General features: G+C 38.9%; 1 protein-coding gene across 1 annotated transcript in view; it reads left to right on the top strand.

Moving 5' to 3' along the window:
• PDSS2 (decaprenyl diphosphate synthase subunit 2) overlaps positions 1-19148 on the top strand; it is a 183078-nt gene that overhangs the window by 74504 nt on the left and 89426 nt on the right. Inside the window, exon 2 of the mRNA XM_065401139.1 lies at positions 8726-8860. Coding sequence (XP_065257211.1) covers positions 8726-8860 — 135 coding nt within the window. The remainder of the gene's footprint in view (positions 1-8725; positions 8861-19148) is intronic.

The following is a 19148-nucleotide window of genomic DNA, read 5'->3' as shown; positions in this document are numbered from 1 at the left end:
TTTTGTTACCACCCTTACACATCAAGCTGGGTCTGATGAAGAACTTTGTCAAGGCCATTGACAAAACACAAGCAGCTTTCAAGTACCTCCGTGGAAAATTTCCAAGGTTAAGTGAAGCGAAGATAAAGGAAGGTGTCTTTGTTGGTCCTCAGATTTGTGAACTTCTTCGAGATGATGCATTTGACCATGCACTGCGTGGCAAGGAAAAGACGGCATGGAAAGCTTTCCAGTTAGTGGCAATAAATTTTCTCTGAAACAACAAGGCAGACAACTACAGGTTGTTGGTGGAAAACCTCCTCAAGGCATACAAAAGCCTTGGTTGCAACATGTCACTAAAGATACATTTTTTGCACTCTCATCTAGATTTTTTTCCACCAAACTGCGAAGCAGTGAGTGACGAGCACGGCGAGCGATTTCACCAGGACATTGCAACAATGGAGAAACGCTAGCAGGGCAAATGGAGCCCATCAATGCTTGCAGACTATTGCTGGACAGTGACAAGAGATGCTCCATTTAATGAATACAAGAGACAAGCCAAGAAGCGCCGAGTAGACACTGAATAGGACTAAACTATGTACATAATAGTTTTTTGCCTTTTGTTTCATAATAAATTTTATTTATATAACCCTTTTGCTGATTTTTAAAGTGTTACATAAACAGGACAGGTGAAATATTATCATGTAAAGCAACCATAAACACATGAAAAGACCTAGGTTTACAATTTATGATTAAAACTCTACTATCTACACAATATACATAGACCATAAAATGTAAAAACTTAAATATCTTAGAAACAGTAGCCAATCAGTTGTTTTAATTGTCATATTTGAAGTCAGCACATCAAAATACATAATAAATAGCACATTTTATCTCTGAAGCAGACGACTTCTCAAAAATGGTAGACCAGTGCAAGTATCTATCCCTCCCCACCTTCCTTCCCTCCAATAAAATTTTTTCTTATCTCGTCTCTAAGCGAGTTTCTGCTTTTCCATCAGTAACAGGCCTGGACCCTAACTTGTTATATTCCTTTTTTCCCCATGTCAACATAATCTGAATTTTCTATTCAGCATAAATTTTTTTGTTTGTTTGTTTTTTTCAGTTGATATCTTTTTCTTGTAAGGGAACTGAACAAGAGACAGACTAAGATGAAGAGGTCCATTTAAATATTTTGTTAGGCAGATAGACTAGCATAAAATAGATTTACTTCTTCATCAAGTTAATCTTGATTTACAAAAATTCTTGTTTGGATTGCTTATTTTATGTGTCCATAGCTGTGGCAGTATGCCCAGAGGTTCAGTTACACTGCAGTGTTCTGAGCTTGCCAACAGGGGGAACTGGTAAGCTGCCAAAACAAACAAACAAAACAACCCCCCACCCCACCCCCAAGTATCATCTAGATTGGAATAGTGGGTACAGACTTAAGGAAAATTTAGAACTATTGTGAAGACTAATTTTATGTATTCCTTTCATGTACTGAAACTAGTTTGCTGAACTAGAAAAAACAGAGAAAGGAATGGGTAAGGCTCTCTCATGATGATTGACAAGCTATATACTACTGTCCAATAGATTTTTGTTGTAAAGTTGCTCTAGCTTTGTTGAGCCACTGTGTAGGGAGCAGAGCTTCCTTTTTCTTCCAGAATGAAGCAGATGAGATTCAGGTGGCCAAGTATCTAGTCAATCTTTGAAATCCAAATGTAATAACCTTTTTTTTTTTTTTAGTCTTTAACATAGACAAGGTCTTTTGGGGTGTTTGAAGAACTTAAGTTAATAGATAATAAAGTTCTAAGTATTTGTTAAATATGTAGTAGGCAGGTGAAAATAAGTGACTTTACATTACATTACATTTTTAGCATACTGTGCTTTATTTAAATGTGATCACTTGAGCAAATTCATATAAATATTTTGTGTTACATATTGGTTTGTTATTTCTAGCAAGTCATTATTGAAGCAGATTGGAAACTTGCCATGAGGATAGCAGAACTCTCACAGTTGTAGTGTTGACAGATAACCATGCTGTGCAGATAATGGCTACCTCTAGGTTTAGAAATGGCAATTGTAATTAATGTTAAAAAATACTTTTTGAAATATAATTACGGTTACAAATATACTGTATACCCTGTTAACCTCTGTGACTTGGGTTGAGCAAAATGGGTGGAGTCTTTCCCTGTATGTCATAAATTTAACAGCATTTGCTCTTTGGGGCAAGGACTTTTTGTTCTGTATTTCTGCAGTGCCTTGCCCAGTGGGGTCCTGGTCCATAACTAGGGCTCCTAGGTGCTATGGCATTACAAATAATAAACAGTAACTTGCAGTATCACACAATACGTATGTACAGTATGGGCCAGCTATATTTTTATGGGAACCACAGCTATGTGGCTTTCTTAATATTATTCCTAAATTTACTTGCCACCTTTGTTGATTTTTCTTGATTTTGCTTACATAACACTTTTCCAGCTACTTCTTAAATCTTCCTTATTCACACTTCTGCTGTTCCCCTGATTTGTTAATTTCCCAGTTGCTTACACATTTTCTTTAGGCTTCCCATTATCCAGTCAGCATCATGATATCTCATCCTTGTCCACTCATCTGCTTGTTGAACCAGCTTATTACATTTCCCATTATTTCTTCTATTCTCCATTTTAATCTCATTATGATATACTGTAGAAAGCAAAAGACTGGTAATAAAATTACTTTTTTGTCATCTCACAATCAACTCCATTGCAGATATTCCAAATTTTGTTCTGTTGCGCAACCTTGATTAACTAATAGGACTAATGTAAAAATATTAAATATTCATTGCTTGCAACTAGGCAGTGTTTTTTTGACAAAACATGTCAATTACGAGTGGAGTTAAACCGTTGAAAATTATAGGAGATTAATCTCCAAACTGCATTTTTAAAGCAAAGTCTGTTGAAATGGGCACTACAAGTTGAGAAATGCACAAAACATTAAGTGAAATGCTCATGTTTGCTTGATTTATTCTCTGTAACAGACGGAGTGTGGTAGTAGGAGGTGTAATTTGCAGCACATTAGCTATTAGCCAGTGTCACTGCTTGAGTGGGTGGTGTGAGTCTCTTGTGTCTGTGTAGCGTAATATGCATGTTTCAGAGCTAGACTCTTCTCCCCTGTGCATCAACATTGTTCACTCAAAAAAAGAGAGTTCTGTGTTTAAACCTGTGAATCTGACAGTTTTCAAATGGCTTATTTTGTCATATGCATAAAATCTAGCGTAGATGCTTTTCTTCCAGCCTTTTTAATGTTTTGTAAAAGCTGGATTGTTGTAGATTGTTAGTCAGACATACTCATCTATCTTTTTTATTTTCCCCTGAGGGTGTAGTGTATAATTCCAATCTGCCTAGTCTATAATTTACAGCAAGCAAAATTTACTAATGTCTTTTCTTGGCTACTCTATGCTCACACTTGTGATGTTATTCTGCAGAGGTTTTCCAAAAGATTCCAAGCTTGACACTACTTGCATATGTCCCAATTTCACTTGGGTTGCTTTCAGTTCACTTTTCCCCCCTAGAGGAACCTGTCTTCTGCCACATACCCATCAAAACTAATTGCACCATCTGGAAGACTTCTGTGTAGCTGTTACTTGGGCAGAGTATCTCTTGGGAATTTAAATCAGGTAGAGTGTGAATGTGACCCCTGAAGCCATGTTAAATAGATGCTGTAGTTTCTAGTTTCTAAAGAATGGTCACCTTAGGCTTTTTTTTATTTGTCTAATTCAGTTTGCTTTAGTATGGATATGATACATGTCAGCAACATAATTTGTCATTTCTCTAAATGGAATTGGACTTTGAATAGTAATTGCTCATAAATCTATATGTATGTGTAAGGTGTCCTGGCTAAAATTGTATTTTACTTATATAATTATGTGATAGCCATACCACATATTTAGTCGTTATACCTGTACAGTTCTTCCACTTTTACACCTTTGAGCGCCTTGCCCTGCACTTTGTGAACAATTTGTTTTTACTAGTAACATTCTAAACCTCTGAACTTTGAAACAGTTGGATTTTTTTTATTAATAGTAATAATAGGCTATTTTTCATTCCCTTCCCTCCCCTAGTATGGATCAGGTAAAAGCAGAAATTTAAAACTTCACTTGTTCTCTACTTGCTATATCCATTCCTAAACCAGCAACTGATTTATGTGCCTATACTTTGTGGCTCAGCAGGTGTGTGTCCCATGGGAAAGCTGGGTCCCTTGCTTTTTAATGGTATGATATAATACAATTTGTTTCTAGCCCGGCCAAATCATGAGATACTGGGCTTCCAAATATCTAAAAATAATCTGAAGAAACATTTTTTATATGTTTAAAATTATTAGTACTATTTTTTCTGTACATGAGAACTAAGGCAACTTGGTTTTATGGACAAAGGAATAGGAAGAAATAGTACCAGTAACTCTTTTTTTTTTTTTTTTTTTTTTTTTTTTTTTGAGCTACTTTTCTGTAACATGCATCATAAACAAAATGCATGAATGGTGTGAGGAAGTATGAAGATTTTATTTGCACATAGTTGGATGACCTGCATCTCTCTTGTGCTTAACCACGCATGAGTAATGTGGTGAATTTAAACTGAAGCCAGAAAACTGTTTATACCACCACACACCATCATGTATTCTGTACACAGGGTGTGTATGCTGTATATAGTCAGAATATATGTATTTTTCTAACTTTTGCTGGACTATTATAGGATTTACATGTGGCTCAAACTTTGGAAATCTACACAATGTTAATTGTTTATATCATCAGTACTTTCTTGGCATGAGGAAAACTGTGTGGTTTTCCATCTAAATTTTTGGAATATTGTAAGCAGATTTTTACTTATTCATTTGAGTAGTGAGAATAAAGGTACAAAAACTGTAAATTCACTGAGTGCTGAAAACAACGTTTTCCCTTTAAAATCCTTCATTAGGTATATATTTTCAGTAAAAGGAAACCTTTGATACAGTGAACAGTTTTGTTAAATTGTGTTAACCTTCCATCCTTTGTGCAGGATTCCTAAAATAATCCATATGCGGTCTTTCATGCAAACTTGCTTCCAAGCACTTAGTATCCACATGGCAAAAAACTATAAAGTTAAGTAACCTGCAGTGTATATGTCCTAAATGCCTTTCCTTGTTGGATGTTGAAATGTATAAAGACTATGTCCCTCTTCCTACCACAGTCTTCATTTGTATAGAGGGAGGGACTTGTCTGTATTTCAGCACCACTTATATTCAGATCCAGAGGGTGCTCAACACTACCAACAGCTTACCTAGTGTCTTGATTTCTAGCCATAAATAAGGTAGTATAAGAAGGAACGTGTGAAGGAACATCAGAAAATATGTGGATTACTTTCCCAAGAAAGCTTATCTTGGATATAGCATCTGGTTTTCATTGATGTCTTCCTAGTTTTTACCCATTTTTAAAATTGGATTGTCCAAGGCCGATGAGTGAGAGCTAGTAGCTTGCTCAATGTACCATGGTAAATAAGTATTCACATTAGGACTCAGAACTCTCCCTACTTCCAGTTTTTTTATTTAACCACTGGATCACAAAGCTTCCTAGTTAAGAGCATATGAAATTATTCAACCAGGTGTACCCTTATTTTTGCAATGGTGAAGTAGTTCATGATCTGACCTTGTGCATTATTCTGTGCTTGAATACTAAATCCCAGGCTGAATTTTTTTTTTTTTTGCTAGAATACTAATGTTACTCCATGCTCTCATAGTTTTCAAGCAACACTCAAATCTGTTGATTAAAAGTTTGCTAGCTAGGTACTTAGGCACTGCCACAGCATTAATTGCCATTTACATTTTAACACCCAATTTAAGAGATACAAGTGGTTTTTAACTGCATGGCACCAAATTGACTTTTAGGATTGGCAGCCAGTGGCACTGCTACAGTCTAAATTTTTAGCATCAGCTGTAAATATTTGTTGTATATTTTTGGGAGCCACCTGAGGTAAGCGACGCCCCCTCACACAGCACAACCACCTGCCCCAGCCCAGAGCCCGACCCAGACCCCTCACTCCCTCCTGCACCCAAACTCCCTCCCAGAGACCACACCCCCTGCTGCACCCCAGCCTCCTGCCCCAGGCTCAGCCCAGAGCCCCCTCCCACACTCCGAACCCCTCAGCCCCATCCCACAGCCTGCACCCCCTCCTGCACCCCAACTGCCTGCCCCAGCCCAGAGCCCGCACCACGCACCCAAACTCCCTCCCAGAGCCTGCACCCCTTCCCGCCCCCCAACGCCTTGCCCCAGGCCGGTGAATGTGAGTGAGGGTGGGAGAGAGCGAGTGATGGAGGGAGGGAAGGGGGCTGGAGTGAGCGGGGGTGGGGCCTCAGAGAAGGGGCATGGAAGGGGCATGGACATGGGGCAAGGTTGGGGCGGGGCAATGGTGTTTGGGTTTGTGCGATTAGATAGTTGGCAACCCTACTTGCTACCCATGACCTCAGAATATATTTTGGGCACCAGCTGCTCTTCCCTCAATGATGACTGTAAAGTGAATCCACCTGTCTAGTGGAAAAAGGCTGGCAAATGAGATGTTAGCTAGGATGTCAGAACATCAATTCTTAGCTCTCTCTACCAAACTAAGATGGCATCAGTGTTTCCATCGAAGAAATCTGCAGGAGTACAACTTGGAATTCTGTACACATATTTTCAGAATATTGTTTTCTTAACAGGCTCATCTGATGCTTATTTTGCGAGGGCGGGTCTGCAATTCTTGTTTTAGAATGCTACTGCTCACCTTCCTGGGGGCTTGTGGTATTTGCTAGACTCCCAAAAATGTGAGTTTGCTTGAAAAAGAAATGGTTACTTGCCAAAAGAACAGACATTCTTTGTGGACATTGCCACTGTATATTTGTACTTCATGCCCACCTTTCCTCAGAGCTTTTTGGAACTCCAACCATTCAGTGCTGAGAGAGGGTGCTCAGACTGCTCCAACAGGCACCACTTTCTCTAGGTCAGTGGCATGCAGGGGGAGGCACATGCCACAAGTGTGAATATAGAGGCAACATTTGAAGAGCCAAACTTGATCTCCTTCACCTCTTTATTCAGCTGACTCTCATTCCCCGGACTCTTCCTTCCTGCTTTATTCCTACCCTGTACACAAGTAGCATGTTGACTGGCTCTTCTTGACTTGCCAAATTATAATCTGTTCTGTCTTTCTCTTCTCCTTCCCCTCCAACAGACTAATTTTTATTATTTTTTTTTACTATAAGATGGTTATAACATGCCTGAAAAGCTGCTGAATGAGTTCCATCACTCTGCTATCCTGTTTTAACTCATCCTATTATGGCAAGGTTTTTCACGCGTCAGAACAATCGATATTTGTGGATTGCATGTACTGCAACGTTAGTTAATGTTTGTAAAGCACTTTGTAAATGTAAACCACTATAGAAGCAGTAAGTATTATTGAGACATAATGGAATGAGTCAAGGATGCAATGGCAGCCTTCAGTGTGAACATCATTGTCTGTCACTGAGTCTAACATGTAAATGGTGAATTTTTGTATTTATAGAACTGTCAATTTCAAATACCGTCCTAAAGATACTCTAGTTTGTCTTGGATTGTAAAATGGTGGAAATGTTTTGTAATATTCAACTATGAAGTATTCTGAGATTAAGTAATGTATGTTAGATTTTCTTACACATAAATACCACCTAGCTAAAAGATACCATAGATTTTCCTGGAGCACTGTTGTTATAAAGACAGATATGATCTAATTTCTTCCAGAGATCAAGCCAGAGAATTATAGCCAGGAATAATATGGGATACAACCTGTCTAGTAACCTACCATATTGTAAAATGAGCCATATAAAAACTAAGGTTATGATACTATCAAAGATCATGTAATCAAGTTTGCTGGAAGTTGGATTACTGCATAACACTTTTGTGGTATATAAAATCCTTTTACTCTAAAATTTTAGCCTTCTGGAGAGTAGGACTAGGAGGCAGAGATTCCAGAAATTTTGGGTCCAGAAGGAGAGCAAAGCTTGTTTTTAAGCAAACACATTTTTGAGCTGCCACCTTCTACGTGGTAATTAAGAATTGTTTATGGCAGAAACAGTGAGAGAGAACTGAATTTAAAGATAAAGCATTTGGAGCTGTTCTTCTGTTTGTTCAAACTGTTAATCTTTCTCCAGTGAATTTAACTCCCTCACTTTTATGGAAATTTTCATGTCTGTTGTTGTCTATGGTTTTACTAAGTTTGTTCCTAAAATGCAGTTAATCTTGTTGTATGTTCTGATATAACTGGTCTGCTGTAAAAAAATATATTTTTCAGTAGATTATAGATTTGGGTTGTACCCATCTTACATCTTTATGGCTGCTTTTGTTTTTTTTATACTTGGTAAAAATATTTCGTACTATTACTGTTGTACTGTATAACCATCAAATTATCTAAAAATATTCCTGGTGACAACTTTACAGAAGTGCTGGGCATACACTTCTCCGAGGAAATAGAAATGGGAATTCCAGATTGAAGTATTGTGTTTATTTGTAGTAGTAACATTTCACCATAAATTATGGAGTAAAGATGACAAAAGATCTTGATTGAGAACTGCAGTTTCCTTCACCCACTGATGTGAATAGTAGAGACTTTAGATGAAATGATGATGTCACTCTGGAGGCTGAGTCTTTCTACTTGGATTTTGTGTGAACAGGTAAAATGATTTTATGAAAAATCCTGATTATTTTTTTCCAACCCTCCCCTCCTTCTTTTGGCAGAGGGCTTGTGTATGATAGCCGGAATAACCTACAGATGCGAGGTTTGGTCGTATTGCTTATTTCCAAAGCAGCTGGTCCCAGCAACACAGCAGAGCTTTCTTTCCAGCATGACATGGTCAGCGGGATTTATTCCAGGTATGATGCAACCTCTTACAGCAAAAACCATTGACATATGTTTATTGGACAGGTGACTTCCATTACATCTTAATGGCTGGTCTGAAGGCCACTTGGGGAAAGTCAACATTGATTTATGTAATTATAAAACTTAAAAATCCCCTCTTAAAATACCAAATGTGTGTGTGGTTTTTATATATAAGGTGATGGCCTCCCTTTCCCCAACCCTTCGTATGTTGCTCTTCATCTTCATTGTAAGTTGCCCAGGGTGGGGACTGTCTACCTACCTCTGTTTGTACAGCTCCTAGCATAACAGGGCCCTCATCCTGATAGGGGTTTCTGGGACCTTCCATGATGATAGGATTTTTATGAGAACAGTGTCCCATGCTCTGTCCTAGCTGTTTGGCAGTTAGCTATCTCTGGAGCTGTGCTGAAATCATAAGTGATGTTAGAACTGGTAGAAAAAATTTGACAAATTTTTATTGAAATTTTATTTGAACTTTATTGGAATCCCCCCTCCCCCCAAATGTTTTCTTCACCATCTTTGAAATTTAATTTAATTTGTGACCAGCTCTGATACTGATAGACCAAAAACATGCAAATGCACAGAGGCATGTTTATGACTGGACCTATTTAGAAATAGTGATTAAAGTTCCCTTGTATGCTTTGATCTGCTCCACTTTGGAACAGGAGTACATCAGTGTGCACTAGAGAAAATTGAGTGAGTGGAAACAGAGTCCATATGGAAAGCTAGTGCACAGTACATTTATACCCCAGCTTGTTGCACACTGTTAGTCTAGATCAGTGTTTGTCAACCGGGGGGGAGTCACGGGAGAGGTTTGGGGAGGTTGCAAGCAGGGCTGGCCTTAGGGGGTATGAAGCAGGGCAGTGCCTGGGGCCCATGCCATCGGGGGCCCAGTGAAGCTAATTTGCATGTTTCACCCCAAATTTAAGGTAGGGGTGCAATTTTTTCTACCGGGGGGGGGTCATGGGTTTTTTTGTAAGTTCAAAGGGAGTCGCCAGCAGAAAAAGGTTGAGAAACACAGGTCTAGACAAGCCCTAAGAAACATCCAAAAATAGATAGTGGAGATATTGTTACAGAAAGGCTGTGTTGTCACCTTAGCTGGTTAGTCCCATTCTTGTTTGTTTTTGCACATAATGTCCACTTAAGCTGTGCATCTCTTTTCTATACGTATACAAATGATGCAGTATGATACCATAATTCTAATTAATTATAGTATAGGACAGGGATCGGCAACCTTTGGCACACGGCTCGCCAGGGTAAGCACCCTGGCGGGCCAGGCCGGTTTGTTTACCTGCCGTGTCCGCAGGTTCGGCCGATCGCGGCTCCTACTGGCCAAAGGGGGCTGCGGGAAGCGGCACGGGCTGCGTGCCAAAGGTTACCAATCCCTGGTATAGAAGGTATTGTCGTTTGGTTTGTAAATGATTACAGAAAAGCTTATCTTAAAAATGCTTAAGACAGGGGAGAGGAAAACAGTGTATATAGTCTTGAATGTGGTCATTTTGGGAATGGAGATACATTTTAAGTATTTAAAGCTGTAATTAGACAAGTGACTAGTAGAAGCATTTAAAACACTGAATTAATAATGGGCCAACTGGTGCAGCTCCGTGGACATCAGTGAAGCTACGAGAATTTAAGATAGTTGAAGATCTAGTCCAATAATTTAAGTGTAAAAGGAAGACACAACCATAATATCTAGAATAAGTCAGACACTCAGAAGATGAAAGACCTTTAAATGCTCCTACACAGAACATTAGGGTTCATTACTGGCTGCAAAAGTGATAACAATGGACATGTGTTAAATTTAAATCTTCTATGATGCTTCAGATCTATAGCAAGGTGAAATATGGGAGCAATAATGCATTCTAGTAATAATGCTGAGGCGCTGTATATTTTCTACTATATATGGGCCAGATACTGCTCCCATTGAAGTCAATGTGAGTTTTGCCATTGGTTTTAAATGGAAGTAGGTTTGGGTCCTCTCTCGTTTTTTTGAGCTTGTGTAACACTTTGTGGCTCTCCAAGGACGCATTGTATATGGAACTCGTGCCCAATCTCAATTTTTCTCAGTTAAACAGATAAAATAAAAAGGACAAAATGCTTATAAAATCAAGGTCTAAAAGCCATTTGCAATTCCTTTATGTATTACAAATGATATTTTACAAAGACTAGTTTCCTGAATAGGAACCAAGGGACATCATTTTCCAGCCGTGTAGTTTTCTCTCAGATCTTGGTAAGGACACAGTCACTATTCTGTCATGATGCTGGTATGTGTGTGGAAGTTAGAGGTGCATATTGAAGGCAGGATACACCCCTTGATGCTATGAAACAAAGAAACCTTATTTTACTTATTCCTTTTTATTTTATATATTTTTAATACTTTTCAGGCTATGGAGAATACTTGTTGGAAATATATTCTTTCAGGTTATTTTCAACTCTCCTGTAAATTATACAGTCTTTTTTGTTGCCATACTATGTAATTACTTCATCTATGTACATATGAAAAATACTGGAAATATTATTTCTGGCACTGTAAAGAGCATCTTCATTGCCTGATACTTGAATGCTGTGGATGGACATTATGTTGTGGGCTTTTAGCTACTGGATATGGCTCACTTGATCTTCGAGCAGTTGGTAGTGATTAATTAATTGCTTTCCTGAAGTCCTACCATAAACTAAATTGTTCCAGTACTAGTCAGAGATTATACCAGCCCAATGTTTCTTTCTCGTGTTTGTTTTGGAATCCATGTCTGTGTTCTCTTTAAATCTCTGTCCCTACAGTGGTAGCCCTTAACTATCAGCCTGACATATTTGGTAGCCAGTATGTTGAAAATATAATTTGGGAAGAGAAGAAGAAAGGGGATATATAGTAGAATATGCTTTACCCATTTAATTCAGAAAAGGATAAGTCAATTGCACTTTATATTTTGGAATGAGGTTTAATTATCATGAATTTTTCATCCTCCCTGTTCTTGAGTAAAATAAAGTGCAAATAAGCAGTATGTATAATCTTAAATAAAATAGAATGTCACTGAGTAGTAGAATTAGATTAGGCCACTACTTATTTGTCTTCCTCTTCCTATCTCCAAATTAGTCAGTGTGTGGGACAAATGATCTAAATATAAATATGGGGCACCTATTTATTTTTGGTGCATTTTTATTTTCTTTGTGTGCAAGCAAAGCTTTAGTTGGGGTTATGTAATTGTAAAAAAACATCAAACTTGATTTTAGTTGCAGCAAAGAGTCTCCTTCCCCTCCAGTTCCCATATATAGCACATGTATATTACTACCCCATACATAAAAAATGTAAATAAAGTGTATTAGCACATGGCTTTTCTTTTTGTTGCATTTTGTCTCCTGTTATCCTTGCTGTTCCTGCCATTTTTTCTTTTTCTCTTATTATCTTTTCCCTCCTTCCACATAATATGAGTAATTCTGCTTATGGAGAGCCCACACTACTTGTTATATTGTATAAAATCCAGAGTGGTGAGAGGCATAGTTCTGTAGTTTGAAATAAGGAAGTGGTGGATGCCCAAACTTTATGATAGACTGCTGCTGCTAATGTACACATAAAATTACCTACACGTTTTTTATCAAAAACAAGTGTAGAATCCTTATACGTGCAAGAAGCAAATTCATTTCTTCTTGTCTGAATTCACCAGGGATGGAAATCTATAGTTGATTAGATTTAGACTGACCTGCAGTTACAGGGAGGAAATGGCCAAGGGCTGCAATCTAGGAGTCTGAAGCTGCATTTGTTCCCTCCTCGCTTCCTAGCCCAATGAAATAAAGCACAGTAGAAATAAACAGAACATGTTGGGTGGAAGTGAAGAGAAATAAAAATACTGGAAACAAGAAATAAGGTAGTCTGACGTGTGTGTGTGTGTGTGTGTGTGTGTGTGTGTGTGTGTGTGTGTGTGTAGAAGTTCAGCGTAAACTCTGAAAGGCAGAGTTATCAGCAAATGGATAAGCTTGTTACCACAGCATAAGGACAAGACTGGGTCTCAGCTGCAGATATTGCAGAGATTTATCTTATTAATGGGACTGCTAATTGGTGTTTGACTTCTAATTATAGTAACAATAGACCAATCTGATAGCTTTCTTTGATAGGATAACGAGCCTTGTGGATAAGGGAGAAGCTGTGGATGTGGTATACCTAGACTTTAGTAAGGCATTTGACACGGTCTCGCATGATATTCTTATCGATAAACTAGGCAAATACAATTTAGATGGGGCTACTATAAGGTGGGTGCATAACTGGCTGGATAACCGTACTCAGAGAGTTGTTATTAATGGTTCCCAATCCTGCTGGAAAGGCATAACAAGTGGGGTTCCGCAGGGGTCTGTTTTGGGACCGGCTCTGTTCAATATCTTCGTTAACGACTTAGATATTGGCATAGAAAGTACGCTTATTAAGTTTGCGGATGATACCAAAGTGGGAGGGATTGCAACTGCTTTGGAGGACAGGGTCATAATTCAAAATGATCTGGACAAATAGGAGAAAAGGTCTGAGGTAAACAGGATGAAGTTTAACAAAGACAAATGCAAAGTGCTCCACTTAGGAAGGAAAAATCAGTTTCACACATACACAATGGGAAGAGACTGTCTAGGAAGGAGGACGGCAGAAAGGGTTCTAGGGGTTATAGTGGACCACAAGCTAAATATGAGTCAACAGTGTGATGCTGTTGCAAAAAAAGCAAACGTGATTCTGGGATGTATTAACAGGTGTGTTGTGAGCAAGACACGAGAAGTCATTCTTCTGCTCTACTCTGCTCTGGTTAGGCCTCAGCTGGAGTATTGTGTCCAGTTCTGAGCACCGCATTTCAAGAAAGATGTGGAGAAATTGGAGAGGGTCCAGAGAAGAGCAACAAGAATGATTAAAGGTCTTGAGAACATGACCTATGAAGGAAGGCTGAAAGAATTGGGTTTGTTTAGTTTGGAAAAGAGAAGACTGAGAGGGGACATGATAGCAGTTTTCAGGTATCTAAAAGGGTGTCATAAGGAGGAGGGAGAAAACTTGTTCACCTTAGCCTCTAAGGATAGAACAAGAAGCAATGGGCTTAAACTGCAGCAAGGGAGGTTTAGGTTGGACATTAGGAAAAAGTTCCTAACTGTCAGGGTGGTTAAACACTGGAATAAATTGCCTAGGGAGGTTGTGGAATCTCCATCTCTGGAGATATTTAAGAGTAGTTTAGATAAATGTCTATCAGGGATGGTCTAGACAGTATTTGGTCCTGCCATGAGGGTAGGGGACTGGACTCGATGACCTCTCGAGGTCCCTTCCAGTCCTAGAATCTATGAATCTATGAATCTTAACAATCAATCCTCACCTCTACTGGTGCACATTAAGTCTCTTCATCATAAAAGTGATTTTCGTGGGGACTTATTGTTTTTATCCATATCATCAGCATAGGTACAGTATCCTAAGTAGTGTGTGCTTTGAGGATCAACTAATTAAGAAGTGCAGAAAATGTGTAATTCTAAAATATTCAGCACCTAAGAACATATTAAGTAGGATGGTATTCTTGACAAGATTGTTTGGTTGAAACATAAAGGAAAACATGATGAGCATGAAATCTGTCCTAATTCTTTAAGTAATTTACAGTTTTGTTTTCCATACCTTAATAAAAATTGAGGAAAATCTACTAAGAGGTGGTTTAAGTGAGTATTTAAAATTATTTTATTTAGCTTTTGATCTCCAGGATTAATCCTTTGAGATGCTTCATGTAATTTACAAGAGGAGTCTCAGGAGATGAAAAGCACATCCAACTTGATTACATATTCCTACTGATCATCTTCCACCCGCAACAATAAAAATCAACTCTAAATACAAATCTAACAGTATTACTAATTCATTACAACCATTTCTTCATTAGCTTTTGATTGTTTTCAACATGTGCAGTATTCACAAATACAGCAATTATATGTTGAATAAGTGAAAGGAATACAATGCAGAGTACATCAGAAATCATTGCAGTAAAGATTACGAAGGACTATTGTAAGAACATAAAATAAAATCACTTCTACAACACAGGAGTGTTTAGCGCTAGAAAACTGGATATGCAAAGAGCTACCAGCCTATCTAGAACAGAGTTAAGTTTGTTAAATATCATAACAGTTTAACGCTCTTAGGGCTTTTCTGTGACTCCTTAATGGTGGAGTTTGCCATAGAATCCACCCCTTGCTGCAGCATTCTGATCCAGAATCTAAGTTTTACGGTTGTGAAGAAAACCTTCCACATACAAACCAACACAGTGGTGTAAATACCAGAAACAATAACTTTGGAAGGTAAGACCTGTTTGTCCCTGGGATCAGTGGGGTGCTCACTCTGAAAACTTGTCAACATTGTTAACTATTTCACTGCTGATGATTTAAGCAGAAACATGCAGATAGTGTGCATGTTCTGCAGTCCCAAAATCTCTCCTGCTCTTTCCCATAAGCTAAAAATACCAGCTGTCCTCAGCAGCTAAACCCCCCAATTTCTCCCTGACAAATTCTACAGGTGATGCATTTTCAGTACAGATTTCTGAAGTACATTGAAAATTACAGGAATAAAAATTATAGAAAATTAAATATTACTATAGTACTGTTTGTATTTTCTTATTTGATTTCAGTCAAAAACTTTGATTTAATTTAAATGATGTTATCCTAGAATTTCCAGTCTGTCGCTCTGCAGTGAGGCAGAAAGCTTGTGGAGTATACTGGTCCCTCCCCATAATTTGGATAGGGATGGAATATATTTATATTTAATTTTTGTTAACAGTTTATTTCTGGGCTGTGTACTAGTTATTTAATGCCACGGATGGGGCTAGCTACTAATGCGGGATGTCTTCATAGCCCACATTAAGCTTTGCTCATTATAGTTCTATGCCAAATCTATTTATTTAGAAGTGCTGTGATTTTGTAGGGTCTGTTATGGGGCAGCTGCCTCCCAAGCACCCCTGCATGGCTTGGGCTGGCTCTGCAGTGGTCCTGCCTCAGTTACTCCTCACGGATTCTAAAAAAACAAAAAAAACCTACAGCCAAGTTTGGGTGTTCCACTGATTTGGCCCTTTGGCTAAGTAATTTAAGAAAAGTCCAACTTTTCTTGGGTGTCCAAAGAGACACATGCAAAAACAGAGTGGTGGCTTACCAAAAAGGGGCCATAAACTCCCACGGCTGCCTTCCTGGAGTCCTAGAAAGGACGTTCTCTCTGAGGGAAGGGGAGAAAGAGAGACGCCATCTCTGCCTGTGACGAGGCCCTTTTATGGGGGAAAAAAGAGGCCTAATCAAGCCACATGACCTGCAAATCATGTGACTTTACAGCGTCTCATCACCTGGTGGTGATCTAAGTTTATCCCAGGTGTGGCTGGGCCCATCTCACGTTTAAAGGGGCCAGCCAACTTGTGACAGGGCCTGGTTGAATTCCTATTGAAATTAATGAGTCCTTCCATTCACTTCAAAGGTGCAGGGTAATAAGGTATCAAAATAATTTTGAATTTTTAAAATCCGGTTGTGGGCAATGATAGCCATGTCATAAATAGTAGAGCGATGAATATTTTTATCATGGAACTTCAACCACCTACTTGCTCTCCACTTACTAATCAGTTTCTCCTGGGAGTTATTCTAACATTCTAAGCAGCTGGGTTTTTTGCATCTGCTCCCCAAAATAATTACACCCGCACAACGCTCAGAACAAGCAAGAGTCAATCCTGCAGCAGTAACAACTTTCCATGCATAAAATGTTACAGGTTTAAAGTCTATTCTCTTCTGCTGCTGAAATAGGTTCACGCCATTGGGAAGGGTAGATCTCGGGCTTCTAAGAGGAACCTGGCACTTGCTTCTAGCCCTGGAACATCACAAGTAAAGGGACTTAAAGTTGTGGCATTTTTATGTACAAACATGACTTTGGATCACTCTTGCAGGTTATTGTGGCTCCCTCTGAAGCTTGTGCTTGGACTTGTGGTAACTAAAACACCTGGCTCTACAGGTGAAGGGATAAAAAACACAACAACCCATTTTTTAAAGAAACTACAATATTTCAGAAATAGTTTTTCTGTAACGCATGTATATGACCGAATACATGTTGGGGGGTGATATGAAGGTTTTATTGACACTTGTTTGTGAGGACCTGTGTAACTTGGTTGTGACTTCTCCCCTTAAGAGTAGTGTACCCTTTCCAAATTCCATGATAACATTTTTTTTGATATCCCACTGCTATAGGTTCTTATATATGTATGTGTGACTCAATTCCTTTCACTCACTAATGGCAGCAGTATAATAATTCCATTGGATGCAATTGAGTGCATTTGGTTCTAAAAAATAGTTGTTACATGTTCTGCCATTTGATCAATGAGATTTGGTTGGTTCTCAAACTAGGGTCACCGCTTGTTCAGGGAAAGCCCCTGGCGGGCTGCAGGAATGGGGGCTGCAGGAAGCGGCGCAGGCCGAGGGACGTGCTGGCCGCCCTTCCTGCAGCCCCCATTGACCTGGAGCGGCGAACCGCGGCCAGTGGGAGCCGTGATCGGCCGAACCTGCAGATGCAGCAAGTAAACAAACCGCCCTAGTTTGAGAACCACTGCTTTAGAATATAAATTATATTTTGATTTGGACACAGCAAATTTTATAATTCCTTCAAGTAATTTTCCGGTTGTACTTTCTTCTTTTGCTACACTCAGTTCTGTTCACACATTTAATTTTATCTGTATGTCTTGCTCCTTTCAGTTTGGTAAATAAAAAATCTATTCTCTTAACAGGTCTACTCATTTGGGAGGTGTCCTTTCTTAATAGGCTTCAGTTGTATAAAATAGTTCAGTGTATTTAACGTGTCATTAATACTGAATCCGTTAACATTAAGGTTACTGCACCTTAACTTCCAGCTACATTGAATACAATTATATACCAACTCCTTAGAGACAATGTTTCGGGGAAACACTTGGACTGCTAAGCAGTCACTGAGAGGTTTGCTGGTGTCTGTACATAATTGACACTACACAGTAATTGGAATCTGTTTTACCCCAGTGCGATTTCTCTCACACAGTCATTGCAAATAACATTTGAACTGAATTTCAAAGGCTTGAGGCCTGAGAATCAACCAATACAGAGAGAAGAAATATAGCCATAAAATTACTTGATCTTATCTTATTAGTAGTCTCCGTCTTCTTTCAATAAGTTATAAGTGAGATCTTGTACAGTTCTGAGGCATTATATCTTAATTTAGGGATTTAAAATATTTTCAATAATAAACATACATTTGAGATTCAGAATGTTTGGTAGCCATTGTGGTACATTTATCATGAGAGAGATGTTAGCAAATTTAGATTAATTCTGGTTGGACAGAAGTCTTAATTGGTAAATAGTCATCCAGTAAGTAGTCTATGGCTGGCATCCACTGTAGTTCTGAGGGAGGAGTCTTAGTAATTGCCAAAACTGAACTCCTGATTCTGTTCTCCCAAAGCCCACCCTCCTGCCTGTCACCTAATCCTTTAATCTTTGCTTCGTGTTTGCCTTTCCTTTTGACCCACACATTTAGGTCATGTCTGAATCGTATTGCTTTTTCCTGCATAATATCTCCAACATCTGACCTTTCTCTGCCCACACTGCCAAAACTCTTTTCCAGCCTTGTTCCTCTCTGCAAATACCACCCTCCCTTCTCCTTCTCTTGGTTTCACAAAGTATCAATTAAATGTCACTCAAATCAGATAGGGAGGTATGTCTGTCAGGTTGAGGAGGTTGTTGCGGTTGCAGCTGTGGGAGGGCACAGGTGTATCTGGATGTTGAAGTAATTATGTCAGCCTGCATGGCATAGGTAAATCTGGACTTATGAGTAAGTGAACACTGAGCAGGTTTCCTATGATTAGCAAATAAGATTTTTCATGGTGCATTTAAACTGCTCGTTTCACAGGATGACAACTTCAGGTGATTTGGAGGAAGGATTAGATTCCCCACAGCGGGGATATAATAAATGGGGGTGAGGTTAGTTAACTCCCCTCACTCCACAGAGATTGGGAGTTGGAATAATAAATTGAGCATCAGCCCCCTCCCCTGCTTCAGTGCAGAAAGTGGTTGGATTTTCAGAGAATCTCAAGCTCTCATGGGAGGGCTCAGTGATTGCTCTGTGCAGTTGTCTGCCTAGAACAGTAGCCTTGTTTAGGCATTGGAATGAGAAAATGCTTGACATTGGAATATCAAAAGGGAGAAGGCTGGTAACAGCTTGGGATGGGTGCTAATTTATATTATCCCTTTTACTGCTCCTAGGTCATGTGTCCTTAGGAAAGATCTTGCTTGAAATTAAAGATTTCATAAGTA

The sequence above is a fragment of the Emys orbicularis genome, chromosome 3 (assembly GCF_028017835.1).
Source record: "Emys orbicularis isolate rEmyOrb1 chromosome 3, rEmyOrb1.hap1, whole genome shotgun sequence".
NCBI lineage: Eukaryota > Metazoa > Chordata > Testudines > Emydidae > Emys > Emys orbicularis.
The sequence above is the reverse complement of the archived record's forward strand: the minus strand, read 5'-3'. Positions and strand labels throughout refer to the sequence as shown.